The sequence below is a fragment of the Schistocerca serialis genome, chromosome 4 (genome assembly GCF_023864345.2).
Source record: "Schistocerca serialis cubense isolate TAMUIC-IGC-003099 chromosome 4, iqSchSeri2.2, whole genome shotgun sequence".
Lineage (NCBI taxonomy): Eukaryota > Metazoa > Arthropoda > Insecta > Orthoptera > Acrididae > Schistocerca > Schistocerca serialis.
Genome location: NC_064641.1, coordinates 454,760,427 through 454,785,009, shown reverse-complemented (window position 1 = coordinate 454,785,009; position 24,583 = coordinate 454,760,427). Strand labels below are relative to the sequence as shown.

The 24,583-nt window shown below is 44.7% G+C and overlaps 1 protein-coding gene across 1 annotated transcript in view; it reads right to left on the bottom strand.

The window, feature by feature from the left end:
- The window catches only part of LOC126474533 (atherin-like), a 149,194-nt gene extending 124,850 nt beyond the window's left edge, over positions 1 to 24,344 (bottom strand). Inside the window, exons 1-3 of the mRNA XM_050102004.1 lie at positions 24,327 to 24,344; positions 20,539 to 20,817; positions 4,103 to 4,293 (exon numbers count right to left, since the gene is read on the bottom strand). Of these exons, the coding sequence (XP_049957961.1) occupies positions 4,103 to 4,293; positions 20,539 to 20,817; positions 24,327 to 24,344 (488 nt within the window). The remainder of the gene's footprint in view (positions 1 to 4,102; positions 4,294 to 20,538; positions 20,818 to 24,326) is intronic.
- Between the last annotated feature and the right edge of the window lie 239 nt (positions 24,345 to 24,583).

The following is a 24,583-nucleotide window of genomic DNA, read 5'->3' as shown; positions in this document are numbered from 1 at the left end:
TCGCTCCCCACACCATGATGCCCGATGTTGGCCCTGTGTGCCTCGGTCGTATGCAGTCCTGATTGTGGCGCTCACCTGCACGGCGCCAAACACGCATACGACCATCATTGGCACCAAGGCAGAAACGACTCTCATCGCTGAAGACGACACGTCTCCATTCGTCCCTCCATTCACGCCTGTCGCGACACCACTGGAGGCGGGCTGCACGATGTTGGGGCGTGAGCGGAAGACGGCCTAACGGTGTGCGGGACCATAGCCCAGCTTCATGGAGACGGTTGCGAATGGTCCTCGCCGATACCCCAGGAGCAACAGTGTCCCTAATTTGCTGGGAAGTGGCGGTGCGGTCCCCTACGGCACTGCGTAGGATCCTACGGTCTTGGCGTGCATCCGTGCGTCGCTGCGGTCCGGTCCCAGGTCGACGGGCACGTGCACCTTCCGCCGACCACTGGCGACAACATCGATGTACTGTGGAGACCTCACGCCCCACGTGTTGAGCAATTCGGCGGTACGTCCACCCGGCCTCCCGCATGCCCACTATACGCCCTCGCTCAAAGTCCGTCAACTGCACATACGGTTCACGTCCACACTGTCGCGGCATGCTACCAGTGTTAAAGACTGCGATGGAGCTCCGTATGCCACGGCAAACTGGCTGACACTGACGGCGGCGGTGCACAAATGCTGCGCAGCTAGCGCCATTCGACGGCCAACACCGCGGTTCCTGGTGTGTCCGCTGTGCCGTGCGTGTGATCATTGCTTGTACAGCCCTCTCGCAGTGTCCGGAGCAAGTATGGTGGGTCTGACACACCGGTGTCAATGTGTTCTTTTTTCCATTTCCAGGAGTGTAGCTCTGGCGCATCGTATTGCACCTGCAGCAGCGATTTGAGCAGCAGTTGGCACGACAGTCACGCAACGAGGTGTTACAAATCAGTTACTTCAAGGACAGCTCCAAGCCAGACCCCTGCAACCCACATACCACTGACCCCAAACCGCCGCCATTTGCGACTTCATTGGCGACAAGCGAAAACTCATTGAGAGCAGGGGGAGTTCTGTTGTGTATTCTGATGAATTCTGGTTCTGCCTCCGTGCCAATGATGGTCGTGTGTTGAATAAAAGAGGTCAGCTGAGGACCTGCAGTCAAACCGACGGCCGCCTAGGTACACTGGATCTATACTTACAGTTATGGTCTGCACAGCAGGAGCACTTTCGTGGAAATTCTGCCGTGGAATGGCTGTAAATGGTCTCCAAGCAGCCAACGTAACAATTTCCACTCAATTTTAGATTTAGTTTGACCAGAGGACCCAATCCATTTGAAGGAAACACAGCCCACACCATTAAGGAGACACTACCAGAGTGCACAGCGCCTTGTTGACAACCTTGGTTATGGCTTTGTGGGGTCTACAGCACAAGTGACCCCTACCATCAACTCTTAGCAACTGAAAGCGGGACTCGTCTGAGCAGGTCACGATTTTATAGTCCTCTAGGGTCCAACGGATGTGGTCACGATATAAGGAGAGACGCTGCAGGTGATGTCGTGCTGTTACCAAAGGCACTTATGTACGTCGTCTGCCGTCATAGCCCACTAACGACATATTTCGCCGCATTGTCTTAAGGGGACCACACCCTGCCTATATAACCCATGTTAATTTAGGCAAGATTTGACCCATTTCTGAAAAAACTATTTGATGCAAGACCTCAATACTTTTACTGTATGTTACATGATGCTAATAGAAACTGTACAAAAATCCACTTTATCCATTTTATAGTTTTTAAGAAGTACTTTTTAAGATTTATTAACAAAAAATATTTAGTTTTTTCTGCAGAATTCTTTTTGTGAACTTCCTAATGGGGGAATATTAATGAATGTAGTACCAGAGGTGGCTTTTTATGTTATGCAAAGTCTCTGAAAATTTCATTCATTTATCTGTGATAGTTTCTGATATAATGGGGCATATGTACTGAAAATTTTAGTTTGTGGGAAATTGACTTTAAGGAAAATACTTTTGAAATTTGTTACTTAGAGTTAATTAAAACTGTCCTGCTGCATATGATGGCCCTTCTTTGGCCTTTAGCAGGTCTTCCAGCTTCTTTCTCAGCTTCCTGGATGTTTGTTTTGCTTTCTTGGCCATATTAGATGCAGACCTGTCTGCATCGGCTATCCTCATTTTATCGCAATGTTGCAGCCCAGTGATCATTTTTTCACCAGGATTAATTACCAGCTTCTTCAGTACCTAACATTTTCCAATATTACCACAATTGAATGTAATAACAGCATCATGAACTCCTAGTTTCATTGTATACATGCCTACAAATACAGTTTTAGGAAGGCGGCTCCAAATTACTCTGTTGAAACATTCAATTGGGTTCTGTGTCTGCCTATGCAGACATTTCCTTAGAAGGTCAGGATGAGCCAAGTCTCTGAAAATAGGTTTAACTGCTGTAATTACAGGCAAATGGCTCTGAGCACTATGGGACTTAACATCTATGGTCATCAGTCCCCTAGAACTCAGAACTACTTAAACCTAACTAACCTAAAGACATCACACAACACGCAGTCATCACGAGGCAGAGAAAATCCCTGAACCCGCCGGGAATCGAACGTGGGAACCCGGGCGTGGGAAGCGAGAACGCTACCGCACGACCACGAGCTGCGGACGCTGTAATTACAGCAGCAGCAAGAAGAGAATGCTGGTGAGCATAAGATTCTCCAGTTCCCTGAGCCCTATTGTATTTGCACCACGAATTTTCTCCTGATGGACACAATCCATGACATGACTTATCATCAGTAGAGGGCTTATGGAAGAATATGGCCCAAACATCTCTCTATATTGCCTCCAGGTTTTCTTTATTTCTCCTAATTGCGTGCCCATAGTGTACCTGCAAGTTTTCTATTTCAGTTTTAGTTAACCGACCCTGTCCGGTCGACAGTTTTCCATCTTCTAATTTTTTTCCTGTCATATCAACAGTTAGTTTTCTCAGCCTTGTTCGCAAACGTTTTTGAACATGGCCTACACATTCTATTTTGTTAATATTGACAGTGGGTGGGTTGACAGTGGGTGACAGAAAACTGGGAGTGGCACATAAACACACGTGGTAGGAAAATGCTCTTTAAATGGTCGAAAAAAAAAATTTGCAGAAAATTCCTTTTCAGAGTACGTAAATAAAACCTTAATCTATCGAAATGTGATGAAAACCGAAGATCTATGTGCGACCTGAATCACGGTGTGGTGCCCTTAACTGGTACGTTCGTCGTACATCCCACATTGGTTTCTGCGTTTATTCACGCGCTGCTACTTGTCTATTAGCTCGGACAAGTCAACACAAACACGCTTCTCTCGGTCGTTTAGTGAAAGCCGTCGGACACTGCGTTGTTCGTGGTGAGAGGCAATGTCTCAAATGTGGTATTCTCGACATACTCTTTACACTTGGATCTCGAAATCATACCCTACCAATTTCCAAAATCGAATGTCCCAACTACTATTTCGCGTCGAAACTCTGTTAATTTGCGTCTTGCGGCCATAATCACGTCGGAAACCTTTTGACATGTATCACCTGAGTACAAATCACAGCTCTGTCTGTGCAAAGCCCTTTTACATTTCCTGTACGCGATGCTACCATCACGTGTGTGCATACCGCTATCCTATTACTTGTGTCACGATAGCGTAAAACACAAGTAAGAATTCCCATCAGGGCTCGATATTTCAGAAGCGATCCTGCAGGAAAATTCTTGTCTTGCGTAGTTTCCATTGTTCACAATCATCCTTGTGTTCACTCTGGGGAGCCGGCCGAAGTGGCCGAGCGGTTAAAGGCGCTACAGTCTGGAACCGCACGACCGCTACGGTCGCAGGTTCGAATCCTGCCTCGGGCATGGATGTGTGTGATGTCCTTAGGTTAGTTAGGTTTAAGTAGTTCTAAGTTCTAGGGGACTTATGACCACAGCAGTTGAGTCCCATAGTGCTCAGAGCCATTTGAACCATTCACTCTGGGGAAAAAGTAGCAATGGAAGGACGTACTGTATGTGTCAACAAACGAAAGTTCAGTGGCTGCCTTGAAGCTGGTACCACGCAGCAATTTGCCGTGTATAATAATGGCTGGAACCCCCTACCTCTCACCCGGCACTGGAGTGCATTGTGCGGCCAGGAAGCGGAAGGCGGCAGCACCGGCGACGCAATTAGCCAGGGGAGGGCGGTGCGTATCGTATCGTAGCGCCGGGCGAGGGCAGGCGACGCCAGGTGCCGCGTTCTGGTAGCGGCACGCGCCACGCCACGCCATGCCACGCCGCGGCGGCAGCTGCGCCTGCCGGCACACAGCGGAGGCCTGCAGCTGTCCGGCGCTGCGCAGTGCTCACCGAGCGATACGCCGCCGCCCCGGCACATCTGCGCCGCTCTGCACACACCGCCCATTTGATGCCTATCTGCCTGTGTGCACGTACCGACCAGTCGCCACACCACCTTCATTCTCGCTCGAGACGACTCGTTTCGTATTCAGATCGCCAATACCAGTCACGCCAAAATAAGTTTCTCAGTTACAGACACGTTCTATCATATTTATGACAAGCATTCTGGAACGGGGTATTGTGGTATCCTAACACGTCCGTACGATAGTCCGTGAGACATGGACACAGCTGTAATTGAACGATCAGATCAAGCTGCTGCAATTCGAACTTTACAATCTCATGCCGGAGACTGACGTGTTTTCGGGTACGAAAAACGACGCTTCCACTGTTTGATTGGAGTTTTCTAAAACTAAACGAAACTTCGCCCACACAGGCCAACGGTACCGACCGACCGCCGTGTCATCCTCAGCCACAGACGTCACTGGATGCGGTTCAAAAATGGCTCTGAGCACTATGGGGCTCAACTTCTGAGGTGATTAGTCCCCTAGAACTTAGAAATAGTTAAACCTAACTAAGGACATCACACACATCCAAGCCCGAGGCAGGATTCGAACCTGCGACCGTAGCGGTCACGTGGTTCTAGACTGCAGCGCCTAGAACCGCACGGCCACTTCGGCCGTCTCACTGGATACGGATATGGGTGGACGTGGGGGGGGGGGGGGGGGTATGTGGTCAGCACACCGCTCTCCCGGCATCGGAGTTTTATAGGGACACAAAATTAAATAACGCTCCGACAATGGTTAATGGTGCTGATATCAATAACTGTGAAAGCAGTGCTACAGATTATCTGGAATAAAGTCCGTACATCGTGGTTTAGTGTTTAGCGTCACAACCTCTTGATCGGAAGATCTATTTTCGATTCCTGTCTAAATGGAAGATTTTCTTCGCTCGGAGTCTGTGTGTTTGTGTTGTCCTAATCATTTCATCTATGTTCTTCGATGCGCAAGTTGTCGAAGTGGCGTCAAATAGAAAGACTTGCACAAACTGACCGAACGACCCCTGAGGACCAGTCTATACTTCTATACAAACACAAGTCGTTGTTTATCGTTATTACCAAAAATATCGAAAATTTCGTGACCGATGTAGTTCAAATTTTTGCACGATGTTCTAGTAAACATTCGGACGGACATAAGCTACATATAAAGGGGAAAAATGTTAGCAAAGATCTTCTTGATCGATTTATCGATTTACTTCAGATTTTTACACAGTGCTCCAATAAACATTTGTACAAACATAGGAATTGTGTGTGTGTGTGTGTGTGTGTGTGTGTGTGTCTGTGCGTGTGTGTGTATGACGCTCTAATAAAAATTCGAACAGACATAGGCTGCATCCAGAGTGTCCCGAAACAAAACAACACCGGCAATGCTTAGTGTGCTCTGCGGGAAGGCAAGATGCTCAGTTTTCAAGAAGAAACCCATATCCGGAAACGCATGGCCTGAGCGCTGGAGATCGGCGACGTTCGAGATGGGTTCGTGTTCACATTAGGTCAATAAACACACCATGAGTAGCACATTGCGCTGTCTACAGTACAAATGGACTTCGAACTGCGTACCTCGTACGTCAATGCAGAGCCTACGTTGGTGATGCTGATCCTCACGCACATGAGCCAATATTTGCGGTTGTGTTTAAAGTATTTCTATTGCTTCGTGGACTCGAGCAATAAGGGTCCCCGCTCGCGTTACAGGCGTGCCATACACCATGCTCTTCATATCACCCCACAGAAAATAGTCGACACGTCTGGCTACCGTACTGGCCGTGGAATTGATCCACATCCACCGATTGGAAAATACGACGCTGAGCAAAGTGTGCTGGACTCCGTTGTGTTGCCGTCACACAGCCATCCGAACATTTAGTGGCTCTACATCCAATAGAGTAGGCAAAATATCTCTAATAATTGTGAGCTAGATAGGGCCTGTTAGTTTGACTGGCAGTAGATATGACCCAACGATATGGTCACCAGTTATCCCGGCCCAGATGTTAATACAGACGCTGTGTTGGTGACTCTGAAGCACCGGCGCATGCGGATTTTCATCGTCCCAAACATGCATATTGTGCAAGTTTAATAAGCTGTCTCTAGCACGCGTCCATTTATCCGTGAAAAGCTCGATAATTGTGGATGGAGCATGCATTGTTGTAAATAACATCGTGCAAACTGTACCCGTTACGGGTAGTCCTCCATCCGTATTGCTTGGACTTACTGCAGATGGTATGAATGATGAAGCCGGTGTTCATGAGTACTGGAGGCTGGGTCCTCTTCGAACATTGTCAGCACGTCCTCCTCCAACTAAAGCGTTCGAGACAAGTGTGGACGACCCGCATCACGTTTCAGCACCTACTAGAGAACAAACAGTAGACTGGGCATAATATTCGTAAGTAGCGAGCACTACTATCGTACTTTACAGTACAATGGATACACCTCAGGCAGAAAATACTTTAGTGCAGCTTTCCAGCTTTTCTGAAGGGTCTCTCGATAGTTGCGATAGTGCAATGATGTCTGTTTGGAAAACGCTCCGCATACAATCTTGCAGCAGTTCTCCCATTGTAGTCCGCTTTGCCGCAGGCAAGCACCGTGTCAAGTCATTTCCGAAGCTGTGCATTGGTACATACTACACTAGCAGAGCATACAAGGACCGCAGTAGGATGCGCTCAAGGGCTGTGTGGAGGAATGTAGCTCATGTGCAGTAATGTTATTAGGCTCAGGTCGTCTAACCGCAGAACATAGATGGCTAAAGGGTTGCATACCTTCCGCATACCAAAACGAATCAGAAGAAACCGTCGCAATCTTCGTTATCAGACTCCTCAGACTTCGACGCTCTCCACTGCCCAAGCCGCACGTTTCCGTTTATGGGTTCCTTCTTGAAAATCGATCAGTTTGCCTTCCCGGATAAGATACTAAGGGTTGTTGGTGTTTTTTGGGCTCCCTGAATAGAGAGGAAAACTGTTAGCAAAGATCTAGAAAATTTCTTTACTGATTTATTTCTAATGTTTACACACACAGTACTCTACTAAACATTTGGATAATGCAGCAACAATAAACAAGGCTCAAGGCCAGAGAGAGGGAGGCGAGGATATGTAAAGAGAGAGTGTGTGTGTGTGTGTGTGTGGGGGGGGGGGGGGGGGAACGGACAGAGAGAGGTAGAGGGGGAGACGGAGAGAGAGGAGGACGAGAAGATGGACGGAGCGGGGGGCAGGAGGGTCTTGACAGAGAAAGGAGAGAAAAGGGGATTAGGACGTGTATCCAATTCTTACACAAATTAATCAGTTGCGACGCACTGCCGAATTCGCTGGTAATTTCATGAGGTCATTTCATTTCACCTTGAATAAACTGAACTTGTTGAGTTCACTGTTTAAAAAAGACTGGTCAATTATTTAAGTGCACCCTATGAAACGAGGAGTGGGAACAGATTTTTGACTGCAAAAGTCATTGCAATATATTTGTTGCATACTCAATGAATAATGCAGGAGCAGATGATGTAACAATGCACGATTTTGACAGCAGCTAGCCAGGCACAGGAAGATGCATCTAAGACAGGACACCCGAATTACATACAGGACGAGTAAAGGTATAGATGTGCGATTTTTGCCAATTTACAGTGGACATTGCAACAAAGTCTGTAAATAATTTTTAACTGTTGTAGCTGCCGAAGTATGACACCGACGTTTTTGGTCGTACTACACAATGTTTTTTTTTTTCTGTAGCATAGGAAAAGGCCTTCGAAGAGCACTTTAGCGTGTAAGGGACTTGATCAAATAGTAGCAACGTATTACCGTTGCAACCCATTGTTTCACCGCCAGTAAAAGATGTCATGCCGACGGCTGCCTCATTGCAATAAATATAAAGTACCCTTCTCGTGATTACCTGTTCGCTCTAAGCCTATCTGAGTCCTGCTGTAGTGATGAGACAACTTGCTTTTTAAGCTAGTCAGATATTCGCCATGTATTCCACAGTCGAGAAAAAAAGGACTCAGTTTTCACTTACGCCGAATGTCGCCAATTAAAACAACGGAGTTGTTTTTTGCTCAAAGGTATTTTTTGTTCCTGTACATCATGTTCTGTCTACAGCAACATTTTTTTTATTGTGCCTCTGTACTGCATCGATGCAAGGCTGGCAATGTTACTAAAGGATCTGGTATTCTGCATTTAAGGGATGGCGGGATGCTTTTCCTGTCGCCTACTTATTCTCCCTCCTTACCCCTCAGCTCGCACCCCCCCCCCCCCCGCCCTCTCCCCCCCCCCTCACCATCCCGCCGAGGAAGGAATGTGCGACCACAACTGTCTGCGTGTAGTACAGCAGCTTTGGTATCAAGCCTCGTATTCACCTCGTCGGATTGAGAAACCGCATCCAGGCTGGCAGCACACCGATCCTCCGCGTTAATGCGGGGGCTGACGCGATCCAACGCCAGCGAATCTCCACGTATCATAAGCAGTGTTTTACACGCAATGCTACCCAGGCGGGTATCTTTATTTACGAACTTTGTGGAAATAATTCAAGAAACTGAGAAGAGTGAAGCATAAAAAACGCCAACGGAAAAGAATAGCAACTGATGGGCTGTAGCTGTAGCTGGAGCAGAGGTAACGGACAGCACATATTTCGCTAGCATATACAATGAGTGTGCGAGCGATACCGGCGAAAGGAGCATTCCGCGAATGCTAAGCTCCAACGCATTTCATCTTTCCCACATTTCACTCTATCAGCGCTTCCTGGCCATTACTTTTAAAATCGATTACAGTTTTCCGAATAGTGTCCACAGTTGCTAACAGGTACACTGCTCAGTTATTGGAAGACATTCCACTGGACTTATGGCAATCCATGTGGCACCAACACTGCACATAATTACAGACGTTCGTACAGTGCGTTTGGAGATCGTTCCACCGGGCATTCGGAAGAAAAAAAAATTACCTGCACTCCCATCAGAGTTAACGCGTTGTCTTACCTATCGGAAAAAGTTGAACAAGAGAACTCAAAGGAAACACGGAAGTATCCCTAAAACCATGAAATGCAGACTAACATGGACCTAATGGTGTGGTAAATAAGTTACATATGACTATGAAATCCAACGTAGTTTATTGTCTTTAGAGCGTGTGTTGGTCCCATGCGCTGGCGGGCATTATCTTGCTGAAATGTAAATCCAGGATCGCTTGTCATGGAGGGCAACTCAACAGGGTATGTAATATCATCAGTGTACCGCTGCTCTGTAAGGGTGCCGCAGATGACAACCAAAGGGATTCTTCTACAAAAAGAAATGGAACATAGGATAACTTCTGGAGATTGGGCCTCACGGCGGACGACAGTTAGATTGCTACTCCATCGATATCCGGGGCGTCTTCAGACACGTTTCCGCTAGTCATCGGTTTTCATTTCTAAGTGGGACATCACCTACGAAAATTCTGCTCCAGTCCTGAGATTCCACGCTGAAGAAGTGTCTGGGGACGCCCAAGGCTGTGGTTGGGATACCAGCCTGAGAGTCATCTACCATACCACCCGACATCCTGGAGTGATGGCCTGGTCTGTCATTTCTTTTCACAGAAGGACACCTTGGGTTGTCATCCGCGACCCCCTAACAGCACGTCGACGATATCTGCTCCCCATTTTGTTACCCTTCATTACAAGCCATCCTGGGTTCACATTTCAGCAAGATTGTGGCCACCCACACAAGTCGAGGGTTTCTACTACTTGTTTAGAAAACCCTCGAAGGTTTCTACTACTTGCCTCTGTGCTTACCAAATCCTAGCTCGGCCAGCAAGATCGTCGGACCACTCACCAGTCGAGAACGTTTGGAGTATTAAGGGCAGCTCAAGGTTTTGACGATCTAAAACTCCAGTTGGACGTAGTTTGGAACGATTCCCTCAAGAGCATATTCAAAAACTCTCTCAATCACTGACAAATCCGAATAACTGCTTGCATAAAGGTCAGAGGTGGACCAGTACGTTACTGACGTGCTGAGTTTGTGAAGCTCCTTCTCTTGGATAAATCATATGTTTGTGTGACCTCTGCTCCTCAAAGTGGGACAGCGGTTTGCGAAGTTCTTGTTGCTGTTTGATTAATTTACACACTTGTTACGTCACTTAAATGTCCTTCAAAAGGTTTCCTTCATAAAGCGGCAGCTGTAGTCGATAGCAGTTACTTGCGTAAAATAGAAAATTAACCACATCGTCCGCTATAACTTGGCGAAAACTATATACCTAGACATATTTACTCTTGTTAGCTGTAGTTTAAGTGGTATGTCTTAGCTCCATCACCTCTCTATGCAACACTTTTTTTTTTTTGGTAATCAGCCTTCCGACTGGTTTGATGCGGCCCGCCACAAATCTCTTCATCTCAGAGAAACACTTGCTACCTACGACCTCAATTACTTGCTGGATGTATTCGAATCTCTGTTTTTCTCTACAGTTTTTATCGTCTACAGCTCCCTCTAGTACTATGGACGTTATTTCCTGATATCTTAACAGATCTCCTACAGTCTTGTCCCTTCTTGTTGTCAGTGTTTTCCATATATTCCTTTCCTCGACGATTCTGCGGAGAGCTTCCTCATTCGTTGCCTTATTTTCAACATTATATTGTAGCACCACATCTCAAATGATTCGATTCTTTGCTCTTACGGTTTTCCCACAGTCCATGTTTTACTACCATACAATGTCGTACTCCAAACATACATTCTCAGAAATTTCTTCCTCAAATTGGTATACTTCTCTTGGCCAGCAATGCCCTCTTTGCCAGTACTAGTCTGCTTTTTGTCCACCTTGCTCCGTCTGTCATGGGTTATTTTGCTGCCAGTTCTGATGTTAAGTTTCTCGCTATCTCATTTCTGTTAATTCTCATTCTTTTCGTCCAACTTCGATTTACGCTCAGTCCTTATTCTGTACTCAATAGATGGTTCACTGCATTCAGCACAGCCTGTAATTCTTATTCACTTTCACTCAGGATAAAAATGTCGTCAACGATTCTCATCACTGACATCATCTTTAATTACACCGTTCTTTTATTTCGGTCATTGCTTCTTCGATACGTAGATTGCACAGTTGAGGCGAAAGACTACATCCCTTTCTTACACCCGTTCTTATCAGAGCATTTCGTTCTTGGTCGTCCACTCTTATAACTCCCTCTCGGTTCTCGTACATACTGTACATTACCCGTCTCTCCCTATAGCTTACCTCTATTTTTTTCAGAATTTCGTACATCTTACACCATTTTACACTGTCGAATTTTTTTTTCTATGTCTCACTGGACAAATGTGTAGAATACTTCATAAAACATCTCAAATTTTACTTGGATGAACAACAAGATCAGTACTTATCCTTATTGAGGAAGGGATGAGCGCTGAAATAGAGAGGAGGAGGGTGAAGGGTAAGTGGAATAAATAAATGTAGGAGTCGAGAGATGAAGAGCCCGATATGGAGCGGAGCGTTGTCGGTATTCCTTATGCACTTTACTTTCGTTTTGCGTCTTGTCTTTGCTGTTTCTACTCCCATCGTCCTCTTTTTTTCCGGTCTCCTGTTATCCATCTGCTGTTTGAGCTTCCATTATATATTGATTTGTATCTACGTTCATTGACCCAATGTTTCTTGTTAAACTTTTTGCATAATTCAAGCGTGGTTCGGATGCTCAACTAACTTGACTACATGTCATTTTTAACATTAGATTGTCACATTCTCTCTTCTTGTAATATACTTCATCGGCATCAGCAAGTGTTGTAGAAGACACTGTAACAGATAACATTAGATCGACACGTCGATAGTTAAATCGAAATAAAATTTGTTTCGGCCGCCGTCTTGTTTCTATGGTGCAGAAGAGTTGATGGTGACGACCTGCATTAAGTATCCTTTGGAAAATTGTTAACTGTGATTAACAAGTTCCAAAGCACCATAACAATAGATGTACCTGAAGAAAGCCATTTCAAATAAACAAAGTGAACGACTGTGGGACTAGCACTTCTGGAAGAAAGAATATTGAGGAGATATGGCTTACCCACAGCCTGGATAATGTTTCCAGAATGAAGTTTTCACTCTGCGGTGAAGCGTGCGCCAATATGAAACTTTCTGGCGGACTGAAACTGTGTGTCAGACCGAGACTCGAACTCGGTACCTTTGCCTTTCGTGGACAAGTGCCCTACCAGCTGAGATACCCAAGCACGACTCACGAACCGTGCTCACAGCCTTGCTTCGGCCAGTACCTAATCTCCTACCTTCCAAACTTCACGGAAGTTCTCCTAAGAAACTTGCACGACTAGCACGCCCGGAAGAAAGTTTGGAAGCTAGGAGAGGGGTCTTTAGTCTTGCTTGGATAGCTTGGTTGGTGATAAGGATGTCTTTGAATTTTGATAAGTACTACAGGAGGGACATACGGTCCTACAGTTACACGAACAATATAGAACAAGTTTGCCAATTATTTGGGATCATTATTCTCAGATTCCCCGGCTCGTTGCAGTTCCATGTGCGAGGCGAGAAGCATGAAAATGTTCTGTTAGAGGACTCTTCTCAACGCACCATGTTACTACTTAACAAGAAGGCAATCTGTAGCCGTCCCATGGCTCGTTGCAGGGCCCTGTTTTTTGTGTGTTTTGGTGGTCGAAGAACGCCTTGTTGCCTACTACTTTCCTTTCCTGATCGATTCTTGGAAGGGACGTATGTAAGCATATAATTTATTATATGAAAATCAAGTAATGTGGGTAGAATGATTGCTTGAGAAAGGCAAAGCTCTCGAGTGCGAGTCTCGGTCCGGCACATAGTTTTAATCTGCCAGGAACTTTCATATTAGCGCATACTCTGCTGTAGAGTGAGAACTTCATTCTGGAAAGTGATTACTTACAGCCGACCAACCAACGATGTAAGTATTGCCTCATATTAGGTCATCCTTTTTTTCTGCAGGACGGGCGCAGAACTCTCCAAGGCTATGTGTACATTGGTTAAAAAATCTTCATAGTTTTTGAAATATTTTTCGGGTATTCAGTCACATGGCGTTGTCGAGAATATGCGCTATTTCGGCAAGCTGACTTACTTCATCTTCCAAAGTTCCTGATGACTCTGCCATTGCAGCCTGAAGATGAGCGTTCAAGTAAGCCGATTTTCCGACATGCAGGAAAGAGATCTGGAAAGGCGCTCTTTGAGTTTCGAAAACTTCTGTGGCATTTTGATGATCTTAATGGTAAAAACATTCCAATGACCAGCTCACAGGAGAATGATGCTTTACGCTAGCAGGCAGTTCGATATAATATTTTTGGGCTGCTGTTGGGCATAAACCAGGAACTCCACGTAGAAACTATTGTCATCTAAGGGGAAGTTTACACGTTGGAACTCACATAAAGTACCAACTGCCACAACTCATACCCGTCTTCTTCCATAATTTGAGGGGTATGATGCTCATTTTCTTGTCGAGCAATTGGGTGATTTTACATTCAAGAATGGTAAGGGCGGTGTCATAACTGACAATGTAAAAAAATACATTTCATTATCCAGCGAATCACGCCAAGGATAGCACATTGCTTCATTGAATCATTACAGTCCAATCATGCACCTGTTTAAAAGCGTGCTGACAGAATGCGTCGGGATGATATGTGCATCACCAAAGCCACGTATCCTGATGATGCAAAATTTCTGCTTGTGACAAACAAGGGGGTCTTTCCATACATATTCCTGGAATTGATTGAGCTACTTTATGAGACCAATTGCCCGATATAACTGCATTCACCAGAGGTTTCGTGGAATGCAGTGTTAAAGAAGACACATGTCAACATCGAACTGTTAACTGATGTTGATATATGCGGGATTTGTGGGGAGCTCTGCCAGTACGTCCATAGGTATGCGAAGGCAAATAATCCGTGAATATGTGAGGAAGAGTACAGGATATGTGAGACATTGAGTTACATCCTTTGCTTCGATATAAACAATCTCTACGGACGTGCCAGGAGACGAACTCTACCGTTTGGAGAGGTCCGATGGATGTCAAAAGATGAAAACGTCAGATTGGGAAAAAGATTCATCATGCGGCTACTGATACTGGTGTGAGATATGTCCTAGTGGCAGACCAGGAATATCCCACTAATCTGCATAACAAGCACAGTGACTTCCTGATGTGTCGGAGCACCTGCGAAATAGTACTTTCCCCAAGTCAATGACAACGCTGGGGAACAAGCAGAGAGACAGTTTATATTCTGTACTATACAAACCTCCAGCAATATCTTAGGGTAGGGATACGACTTATTAGAAACACCAGCAGCGTTTCTCGTGACCAGAGTCCCTGGTTGAAGTAGTACATTACAAAAAGAGGGCTCTTTTTTGGCATGGAATAAAATGCACGCGTAATCGTTCAGAACTTAAACAAACGTAATTAAAGTAATTTTAAGTATCGAACGACTTTAACTGTTCTAAGTCCAGCACAGACGTGTAAGTTAAAATTCGGCGTCATAGTTTACAGTACTGTCTCCACTCGGCGAAACTCTACAAAAACAGTCCGAAACTAGCCGTAACACTTTCACAGTATCTCCATATCACATCGCTGACTCACCGAGAACACTGTTAGTGGGCTATTTTGTAACCTTCAATGGATAAGAGAATCGAGAGCCGAGGTCTCGGCGTAGCTCCACTGCCAACTAACTGCTGTACTCAAATTCCAGCGCCTTATATATTTGACGGGACCGGATCGATGAAAACGCTTATTCATTTTTAGAGTTACACTGGCCTTGTAAAGGTTAACCATCCTCCTGATATCTTCCCGCTCCGTAACTCTGGAATCAACCAGCTCCCTTATAACTATTCCATCAAAGATTACTTCCTTTCTCCTCAGTGAAAAGCGTAGCATCCTGTCTGTAAAATTATGTTCGTAGGAATTGTTCTCACAAAAAAGTATATTGTTTTACGATTGACCTGAGTTCTTTAAAATTTTTCTATGCCCACTGTTGTCATTTTGAAGGGCATAAGACCTGACACAACTTGCTCGTCCGACCTGCTCTATACAGTAATATTAATAATTCTGAACCTGGACCAAAACTGAGACCATGTAACCTATAATGCTACGATCAACACCAATAACTCAAAAACTACTTGCCCGATCTCAAAAGGTCACTAACCGCACGAATATAATATCTTACTAGAGACTCATACCAAATCTGGTGTTCGTATATTCAGTCCAGTGCAGATCTCAGTTTCAATCAAATTTGGATAAAACACTGTCAAAGGTCTTAATGTGAGCCGTTTCATTGGCACTACTGAGCTGCCTTCAGCCTTTCTATACTAATTTGCACCTCTGATAGTCAGTACAACCGTGCTTTCGAATCTGGTTAGAAGGAGGAGCAGCAGAGTGTTTCATGAGACAGTCACAGTGGCAACTTAATTTCTCAATTTATACTTTTCATTACGTACATTTAAAGGTATAATAAGTGTATATATACACCAATGTTTCATTTCACGGTTTGTTTATTACATTTCCATGTTATATTTCTGTGTTTCCATTTCCCATTCTTTGTCATCTGCTAGAGAAAATGTGTGCATATCTTCCGTGCACTTTGGTTCTTGCGCAGGGATGGTCACAAACGTTTTGTCTATGGTTACAAACTTTTTGTCGTCAGATGTCCGATGACAAAAAATTTGTGACCAGAGACGTGAAGTAAAGGAAATTTATTCTATATTCGCGTCACTGTTCAATTCGCGACTATGTCGCAGATCGTGAAACTTTGAGTGGTACTGAGAGTTTAGTCAGACTTTTGTGTACAGACTAAGTAACTTCTGCTGGGCTAAAGAGACATTACGGGTAATACAGGTAATCGGAACGTATTTTCTCTGTCCATTTCCGATCCTGTCTGGGAACGTGTGCCTGGTAGCGTGGAACAGCACTGTTCACTGGATCCTCGGAAGGTGTGGTAGTCCGCTCTGGTCATCCCTTATTATGTAGGTTCAGGCAGTTATAATGTGTAAGAATTTGGTCGAGGTTGACATGTGAATTCGTTTCGTAGCAGTACAACCAAGTTTAATCTTACCGGGGTATCTATTTCAGTTAGAGAGTGCGACTATGTTTATTAGTATTTTAGTTATTTAATGCGATTCTTTGTTCTACCGCTACTTGGCGATGGGAAAGTACTTCGTGTAACCTATGTATCTCTTTAGTTAATGTGAATCTATTATGTTTGAATGCTTTGTGTGTGTGTGTGTGTGTGTGTGTGTGTGTGTGTGTGTGTGTGTGTGTGTGTGTGTGTGTGTGTGCCGTGCTAAATTTTTTTTTTGCATTTTCCAATTTCATATTCATTACCTGTTTCTTTATGTTGATTTCTTAATGCATGCCAAGTGCCTTTCCGTCACGTGGGAAGTCCTCAGCTCAACGTTATTTTTTTATCCAAGCAAGCTGTACAGCTTGAATTTCTAATCGTATGAGAATTTGCTTTTGTCTTATGCAGGATGGGGCAAACAAAAGTGGCCCGGGCGAGTGGATACGATTGGACGGGATTTTGTGGCAGCAATAACGAAGGAGGAAAAGACCTGCAGTTACTTTAAACAGGATGGAGCAACTGCCCATACAGCCGGCCGAACCTTGGAGCACATTTACGCAATCTTCACGCCTAACGGTGTTGTTAGCAGAGGTCAGTCTGGTGGCGGCCATAGCTGTCCACGCAGTTCACTTGCTCTGTAGTTGTTTGATTACTTTGTGTGGGAAGCCCTCAAGTCAAAGTAACGTCATTTAGTTCAAGAACTGCAGCAGAATGTTTGGATGAGGCTACAGCAAGTCCAGCAGCCCAGCTTCCTTCGGCCTTCAGCAACCAGGACCCAAAAGTGCCAAGAGATGATTGGTGGTCACTTTCAACAACTGCTAAAGTCAGGTTAATACTGTATTTCCTTTCCTTTGCCGTGTTTCTTTGTACCCTGGAGCTTTGTTCTTCGGGCCACTTTTATTTGCCCCAACCTATATGTTTTCGTATTTTGTTGTACCTCCCAGATGGACAAATGCTACCGGTGATATCGACTACGCGGTTTATCAGCAAAGCTAACGTTTTTCTGGCCCACCGTCTTTCTGCGTGTGTATTTTGTTATGAACGTGCGTGTACATGTAGTTGGGACGAATCCTTCGTTATAACAAACTGAGCCTTTTCCTACGTGTTAAGGAACAGACAATGAAATAGTTACTATGTCGCACAGATAGTATCACACGTTCCATTAATGATCATTATTGTTAGTAATTGAAGTTGCTTGTGAATAAATGTGAATTCGTTTTCGAAATTGTGTTCTTAACGTTACTTGTGCAGCCAAGCTCTCTCAGAGCCATCTGATTTTGCTATTTGATGTGTTGATGTTTTACTTGGGGTTAATACGAAATTTTTAGTCCGAATTTGATCAAATTCTAGTCAGGGAGAAAAAATCCCATTGATTCAGTGAAATCTATATTGATTTAACTACTAATCAACTCAAAAAAAACTGATTGAAACTTACTCCATGCAGACGAGCTCTAGGCTCGCTTTCAATCTTTCCAATCGGATATGTCGTGTAATTGATGCACATGTGGATATCATTCAACCGATAACTCTCGAGCTGTTGGTCTCAAGAGCTTCAAACTCCGGGCCCTCGGATGTGCAGTCATGGTGAGCACAACAGGCCACAGCAGCAGTGGTCTCGCGATCAACGCCTCTTTGCTCGGCGGCCGGACATTCCCTACACATGGACAACTGGACCTCGTGACCCGACAATGAGATTTACTACAGTGAGTTGACAAACGTCATGGGATGCCTCCTAATATAGTGTCGGACTTTTTTTCCCCCGGCGTAGTGCAGCAGCTCGAAGTGGCATGGACTGAAAAAGACTTTGGAAGCCGCTGCCAAGCGTTGCCGGTGTAGGATATTGTGCACGAACTGAAAAATCGATTATGTCACATAAATGTTAGATGGAATTCATCTCAGGCGATCAGGGTGGCCAAATCATTCGTTCAAATTGTCCAGAATGTTCTTCAAACCATCGCGAACAATTGTTGCCCAGTGACATGGAGGATTGTCATCCATCAAAATTTCATCGTTGAATTACTGCAAATGGTCTTCAAGTACACGAACATAGCCGTTTCCAATCAAGGACTTAGTCCATTCCATGTTAACACAGGCCACACCATTATGGAGCCACTACCAGCTCACGGAGTGCCTTGTTGACAATTTGGGTCCACCGCTTCGTGGGGTCTGCCCTTCACTCGGACCCTACTATAGCTCTTGTAAAGTATATATGTAGAACTGTAAACGGATCCTAGCCAAGGCTCGACATACGTTATGTACCAAGAATAATGGGGACGTAACCCTTGTGCGCAATTTCTGGTTAAGGCACCAGCCCAAGCCCTTCCTAACAATTAAGGAAAGACCGAACTGGAAATTATCAGTTTAATTAAATTAAGAATTTAATTAGAAGAATGCAATTTTTTTAAAAAAAGAAACTAACAAGATGAACGACATTGTATGTCGTATATAAAAAAAATTATAAAAAAACAGGGAATAGAAAATTAATTTGAAAACTGGCATCAATGAGAAAGATAAAGGACGCAAAGTTTATGTTTTACGTAGCACATTTATTTCATTACTAAATTTGATGCACATCCTCTGAATACACATGACTGGTGCCTGAACAAAGAAGTTTAACTAAATAATTCGCAAAAAATAGAATCGCGCAATTAAAAAGGAAAAACACAAAAAACGGAAACGGGAAATGGAACACAATAATTCAATCATTTAGTCTACATACCCACGACTGTCCGAAAGGAAAAATGCAACTTCCACACTTTTAATTTCAACCAGCATCATCGCCGATTTTTAACAAAATATTTATGCCACATTCCGAAAATAGATAACTACACACGCTTCAATTAAGCTGAAGTACTGAAATATGTCACGAATTTAACAAAGAGAAGTTCTAATTCGACCTACTTCCTATCAGCCGAAACCCTCTCTAGGAGATACGAACTGTACTCACCAACCGCTAGCTGCAGAGTGCCTTTCTCCACAGAGCTTCTCATAACTACCGGCGCAACAGAAGCTACCAGAGTGGTAGGCTTCCGCTACCAACCTGACAGACAAGCCAACCACAGACTAAAAGAGGTAAACCTCTCTGTCCAGGTACTGGTATCCTAAGTTGGTCATCCTGTGCTACCCTCCAAACGAGAAGGAAACATCACCTGCTCCTAGCACACGACAACCAACTCAGCGTCCCCCACAAAAGAAACCCGAAACCACACGTAAAAACATTTATTCAGTCACTTTCACGCACGCATAAGTTAGGGTGAGGGGAAAAACGTAATAAATACAGGTCATGATTTCCTATAGAATACAATGAAATCAAACATAATATCATTTAATAAGCCTTAGTTTGACTGCTCAGGCTTTCTGGGAGAGTTAATAAATTAAACCGCGATCAGGCGGTGGACAGAATAGGATGCACAGAATCTAGTGAGACAAGCGTCTATGAAACGACTTCACGGAGACGTTCCACACTTACCAACCGAAATCGGAACTCATCCGACGACGCCACGGTTTTCCAATCGTCTATGATCCAACCGATATGGTGACGAGCCCAGCAGAGGCGCTGCAGGCGATGACGTGCTGTTAGCAAAGGCACTCGTGTCGGTCGTCTGCTGCCATAGCACACTAACGCCATATTCCGCTACTCTGTTCTAAGGAAAATGTTCGTTTTACGTCCCGCATTGATTTCTGTGTTTATTTCAGGCTGTGCTGCTTGTCTGTTACCACTGACAATTCTACGCAATCGCCGCTGCACTCGGTCGTTAAGTGAAAGCCGTCGGCTACTGCGTTGTCCGTGGTGAGGGGTAATGCCTGAAATTTGCTATCCCGGGGTACTCGTGTCACGGTAGATATTACAACATTAAATTCCTTAACGGTTTTCGAAACAGAATGTCCTATGCGTCGAGTTCCAACTACTATCCAGCGTCTGTGAATTCCCGTCGTGCGGCCACAATAACGTCGTAAATGTTTTCACACAAATCGCCTGACTACAAATGATAGCCCCGCCAATGCAATGCTCTTTTATACCCTGTTTACTTGACACTACAGCTATCTGTATACGTGCGTGTCGCCATCCCATGACTTTGGTCACCTCAGTGTCAACTCTCTAAATTCTTGCTGACTGAGGCCTGGTAAATGGAGAACCGGGAGCAGTAACAGGTAGGCACGGCGACAGACTATTGGGCTGGCCTGTAGGGAAAGTCGGCGGAGTGCGCGCCGCGGTTCCCAGGGAAACGGGCCTCCGCGCCGCTGCTGCCTGCCGCAGACGCCCTTCTGCCGCCGTCCTTGTACGGACATCGCGCCGACGTCTGATCGTGGCCAGCACAAAAACCCACCGACCGCCTCTCCACCAGCAGCAGCCAGCAGCCGCGCCAGCATATCACGCAGCGGGAACGCCTCTGCCTCTGCAGCTACCGCTGTCGGTGCCTCTTCTGGCGTGCCCCGGCCTGGCTTAGGCTGCAAACGGACGGCGCCTAAGCTTCGTTTGCTGTGTGGCTACCTCTGAGCAGAGTTTCCTGCAGTTCAGAGTTCTCAACTCTGCAGAGATAATCAGTCGTCTAGCCGCAGAATACATCGGGGCACTGGATTACCAAAGGAACCGGCATCTGCCCCTCTGTCAGCCGCTGATCTCTTCTGCGTCTACATTTACATCCACACCTATACTCCGCAAGCCACCTTACAGTGTGTAATGGAAGATACTTTGAGTGCCAGTGTCACTTCCTTTTCATGTTTCAGTCGCGAATGATTCGCAGGATGAAGGTTGCTGGGAAGCCTCTGAGTGAACTCGAATCTTTCTAATATCACCTTCGTGGTCCTTCCGCGAGGTATACACTGAATCACCTAAGAAACTGGCACAGGCATGCGTGTTCAAATAGAAAGGTATTTAAACAGGCAGAATACGGCCCTCCGGTCGGTAACGCCTTTATAAGACAAGCACCGTCTGGCACAGTTATTAGATCGGTTACTGCTGTTACAATGGTAAGTTATCTAGATTTAAGTGAGTTTTAACGTGATGTTATAATCGGTGCACTAGCAAATAGGACACAACCTCTCCGAAGTAGTGATGAAGTACGGATTTTCCCGTGCGACCATTTCACGAGTGTACCGTGAATATGAGGAATCCGGCAAAAAATAAAATCATCTACGTCGCTGCGACCGGAAAAAGATCCTGTAAGAACTACTGATTGAAGAGAATCTTTCAACGTGACTGAAGTGCAACCCTTCCGCAAAGTGCTGCAGATTTCAGTGCTGGACCACCAACAAGTGTCACCGTGCGAACCATTCAACGAAACATCATCGACATGGGCTTTCGGAGCCGAAGGACCATTCCTGTACCCTTGATGACTGCACCACACGAAGCTTTACGCCTCGCCTTGGCCCGTCAACACCGATATTGGACTGTAGATGACAGGAAACATGTTGCCTGGTCGGGCGAGTCTCGTTTCAAATCGAATCGAGCGGATGGACGTGTACGGGTATGGAGACAACCTCATGAACCCATGGTCCCTGCATATCAGCAGGACACTGCACAATTTGGTAAAGGCTCTGAAGTGGTGTGGGTCGTGTGGATTTGGAGTAATATGGGACCCTTGATACGTCTAGATATGAGTGGCAGGTGACACGTACCTAAGCATCCTGTCTGATCACCTGCGTCCATTCATATCCATTGTGCGTTCAGACGGAATTGTGCAATTCCAGCAGGACAATACGACACACCACACGTTCAGAATTCCTACAGAATGGTTCCAGGAACACTCTTCTGAGTTTAAAAACGTGCACTGACCACCAAATTCCCCAGACATGAACATTACTGAACATGTCTGGGATGCCTTGCAACGTGCTGTTCAGAAGAGACCTCCATCCCCTCGCACTCTTACGGATTTATGGACATCCCTGTAGGATTTATGGTGTCAACTCGACCAGCTGTACTTAAGACATTACTAGAGTTCATGGCACGTCGTGTTGCGCCACTCCTGCGTGCTCGCGGGGACCCTACACGTTATTAGGCAGGTGTATTACTTTCTTTGGCTCTTTCGTGTACTTAGGAAGAAAGCAATATACTGGTTATCTGTTCTAGAACGTACACTGCCGGAAATTTAATGCTAAACCACATTTTTGTGCAAAACAGCTCTGTCGTAGCGTCTGCAATTGGGGTTGGCTGAGCATTTCAGTGATGCTTTCGCGCTTACCAAATGAATCTGTACGGAAACATGCTGCTGTGATTTTATTCTTCTCTATTTCCTCTTGAAACGGATGGAAAGTTACTGGGCGTCAGAACATAAACAATTTGAACAGACAAACTTTATTATAACACCATCCAGTAAGTGGTAAGAAATACAAATGGAATACAGGTTATGAGTAGAGCTTCAAGTATAGGTCGGCAGTGCAACTAATAACTACTTCACGTCAGTTACAGAGGCGAAAACGTGGTGACATACTCCTAATCTCGAATACACACTTGAGTGGCAACCCAAAAATCACCATAGCCGACGTAATCGTCTTGGGAGATTCAGCAACTGTATAGATATCTAAGATGAGTACTTTGATATGTTGCTCTTAGTAGATAAGACATACTGCTTACCCAACTACTGAGATCCGAACATGATCCAGAGTGATCGAAAGACATAATCTAATTAGGAACGTGTATCTGGGGCGGAACAACAAAAGAAAATTATCTTAAATCCACAAAATAAACAAAAGTGATTACAGTTTCTCTGACGTGCAGTTTTGACTTGAATTGTACAAGGCACGAGAAATAACGCTCAAGGCGAGATTGAAATTAATAGCTTCCAGCATGGATTTCTTGGATACACATGTTACCACTAGTTCCTCGGATTACGCATTTGCAAAATTTACATTTCAGTCTTCAAAAATTATCACGATTACCCGTGCTCAATTCGGAATTGAAAATTTTGGTGTCAACAAAGCCCAATGTGAATGTAAAATTTTAGCGATAAAATGCAATGCTGTAGAATTACCAAAAACCGATGTATAATAAAATTCCTAAAACACTGATAGCACAAAAAGACACGGTAAAGGGGAAACATTTCTTGATCACTCAATTAAAGAATTACATAGTACTCGTCCACAGGAACTTGTAGTGAATAAACAAGTAAAACTTCAAAGCTGCAATTTTAATGGAGAGCAGGTTTAGAATATTACACATGGAAACGCCTAAAAGATTGCACGAAAAGCAAACAGAACAGACAAACATGGCAAATTAACTGCGCAAGTACCGCAGTAATGAAAATGGATAAAGCAAAACAAACACTTGCCAAATTATAATAAGACATATGAGTTAACTCAGCCGATCAGCCACACAAACCAATCAACAGATATTTATAGCGATCCACTAGTTTTAAGCATATTAAAACGGCTAATGAACATGAATAGGACCAACTGGACACAGACAGGATACGATAACATTATGTACACGGTTGCAGGTTCGAATCCTGCCTCGGGCATGGACGTGTGTGATGTCCTTAGGTTAGTTAGGTTTAAGTAGTTCTAAGTTCTAGGGGACTGATGACCACAGAAGTTAAGTCCCATAGTGCTCAGAGCCATTTGAACCATGTTTTTGTACAATACACTCATGACGGTGATTCTAAGTACTATCTGTAACATAATAAACTTCATTGACACACTTGCCAATCACACAAGCTTCGGTATTACATGACTTGCAGAGCCTGTAAAAAGAATTAAAACCAAATAAAGCAGATTATACTAGTAAAAATTTCGATAAATATGCTTCAGCGTTGCCATAGCCGACATGTGTCGCGTAACAACTGCTCTGTAGAAACTTAAACCGAGTAGGAGAACGTGACAGGATCAACACGTCCTACACGAAAACAGCGCATGTACCAGCTTGGTAGTGCCCCTCAAACAGGAAATGGCAGTCGTCCACTGAGGTACTACTGACGAAAATCAGTCAACAAAACAATGCTTTAAGAAAACAACAGACCTACCATGGCGATGGCGAGCATGGCGAACTTCATATACAAATCAAATGCAAGTTGCTGTAGGTGGACAAATCGCACAAATAAGCATCAGAAAACATCGTACGTTAAATAAACCACGATAGATGACCACTCTGTGCACTTAACCTGACATTTAAACTCTTTATACAGTCACACAGTGACTCATAATGCGTGGTTCCAACAAGTGCAACAGGAAAACATTTCATAACTTAAACGGCGGGACACTACGGTGAGAAAGCACAAGG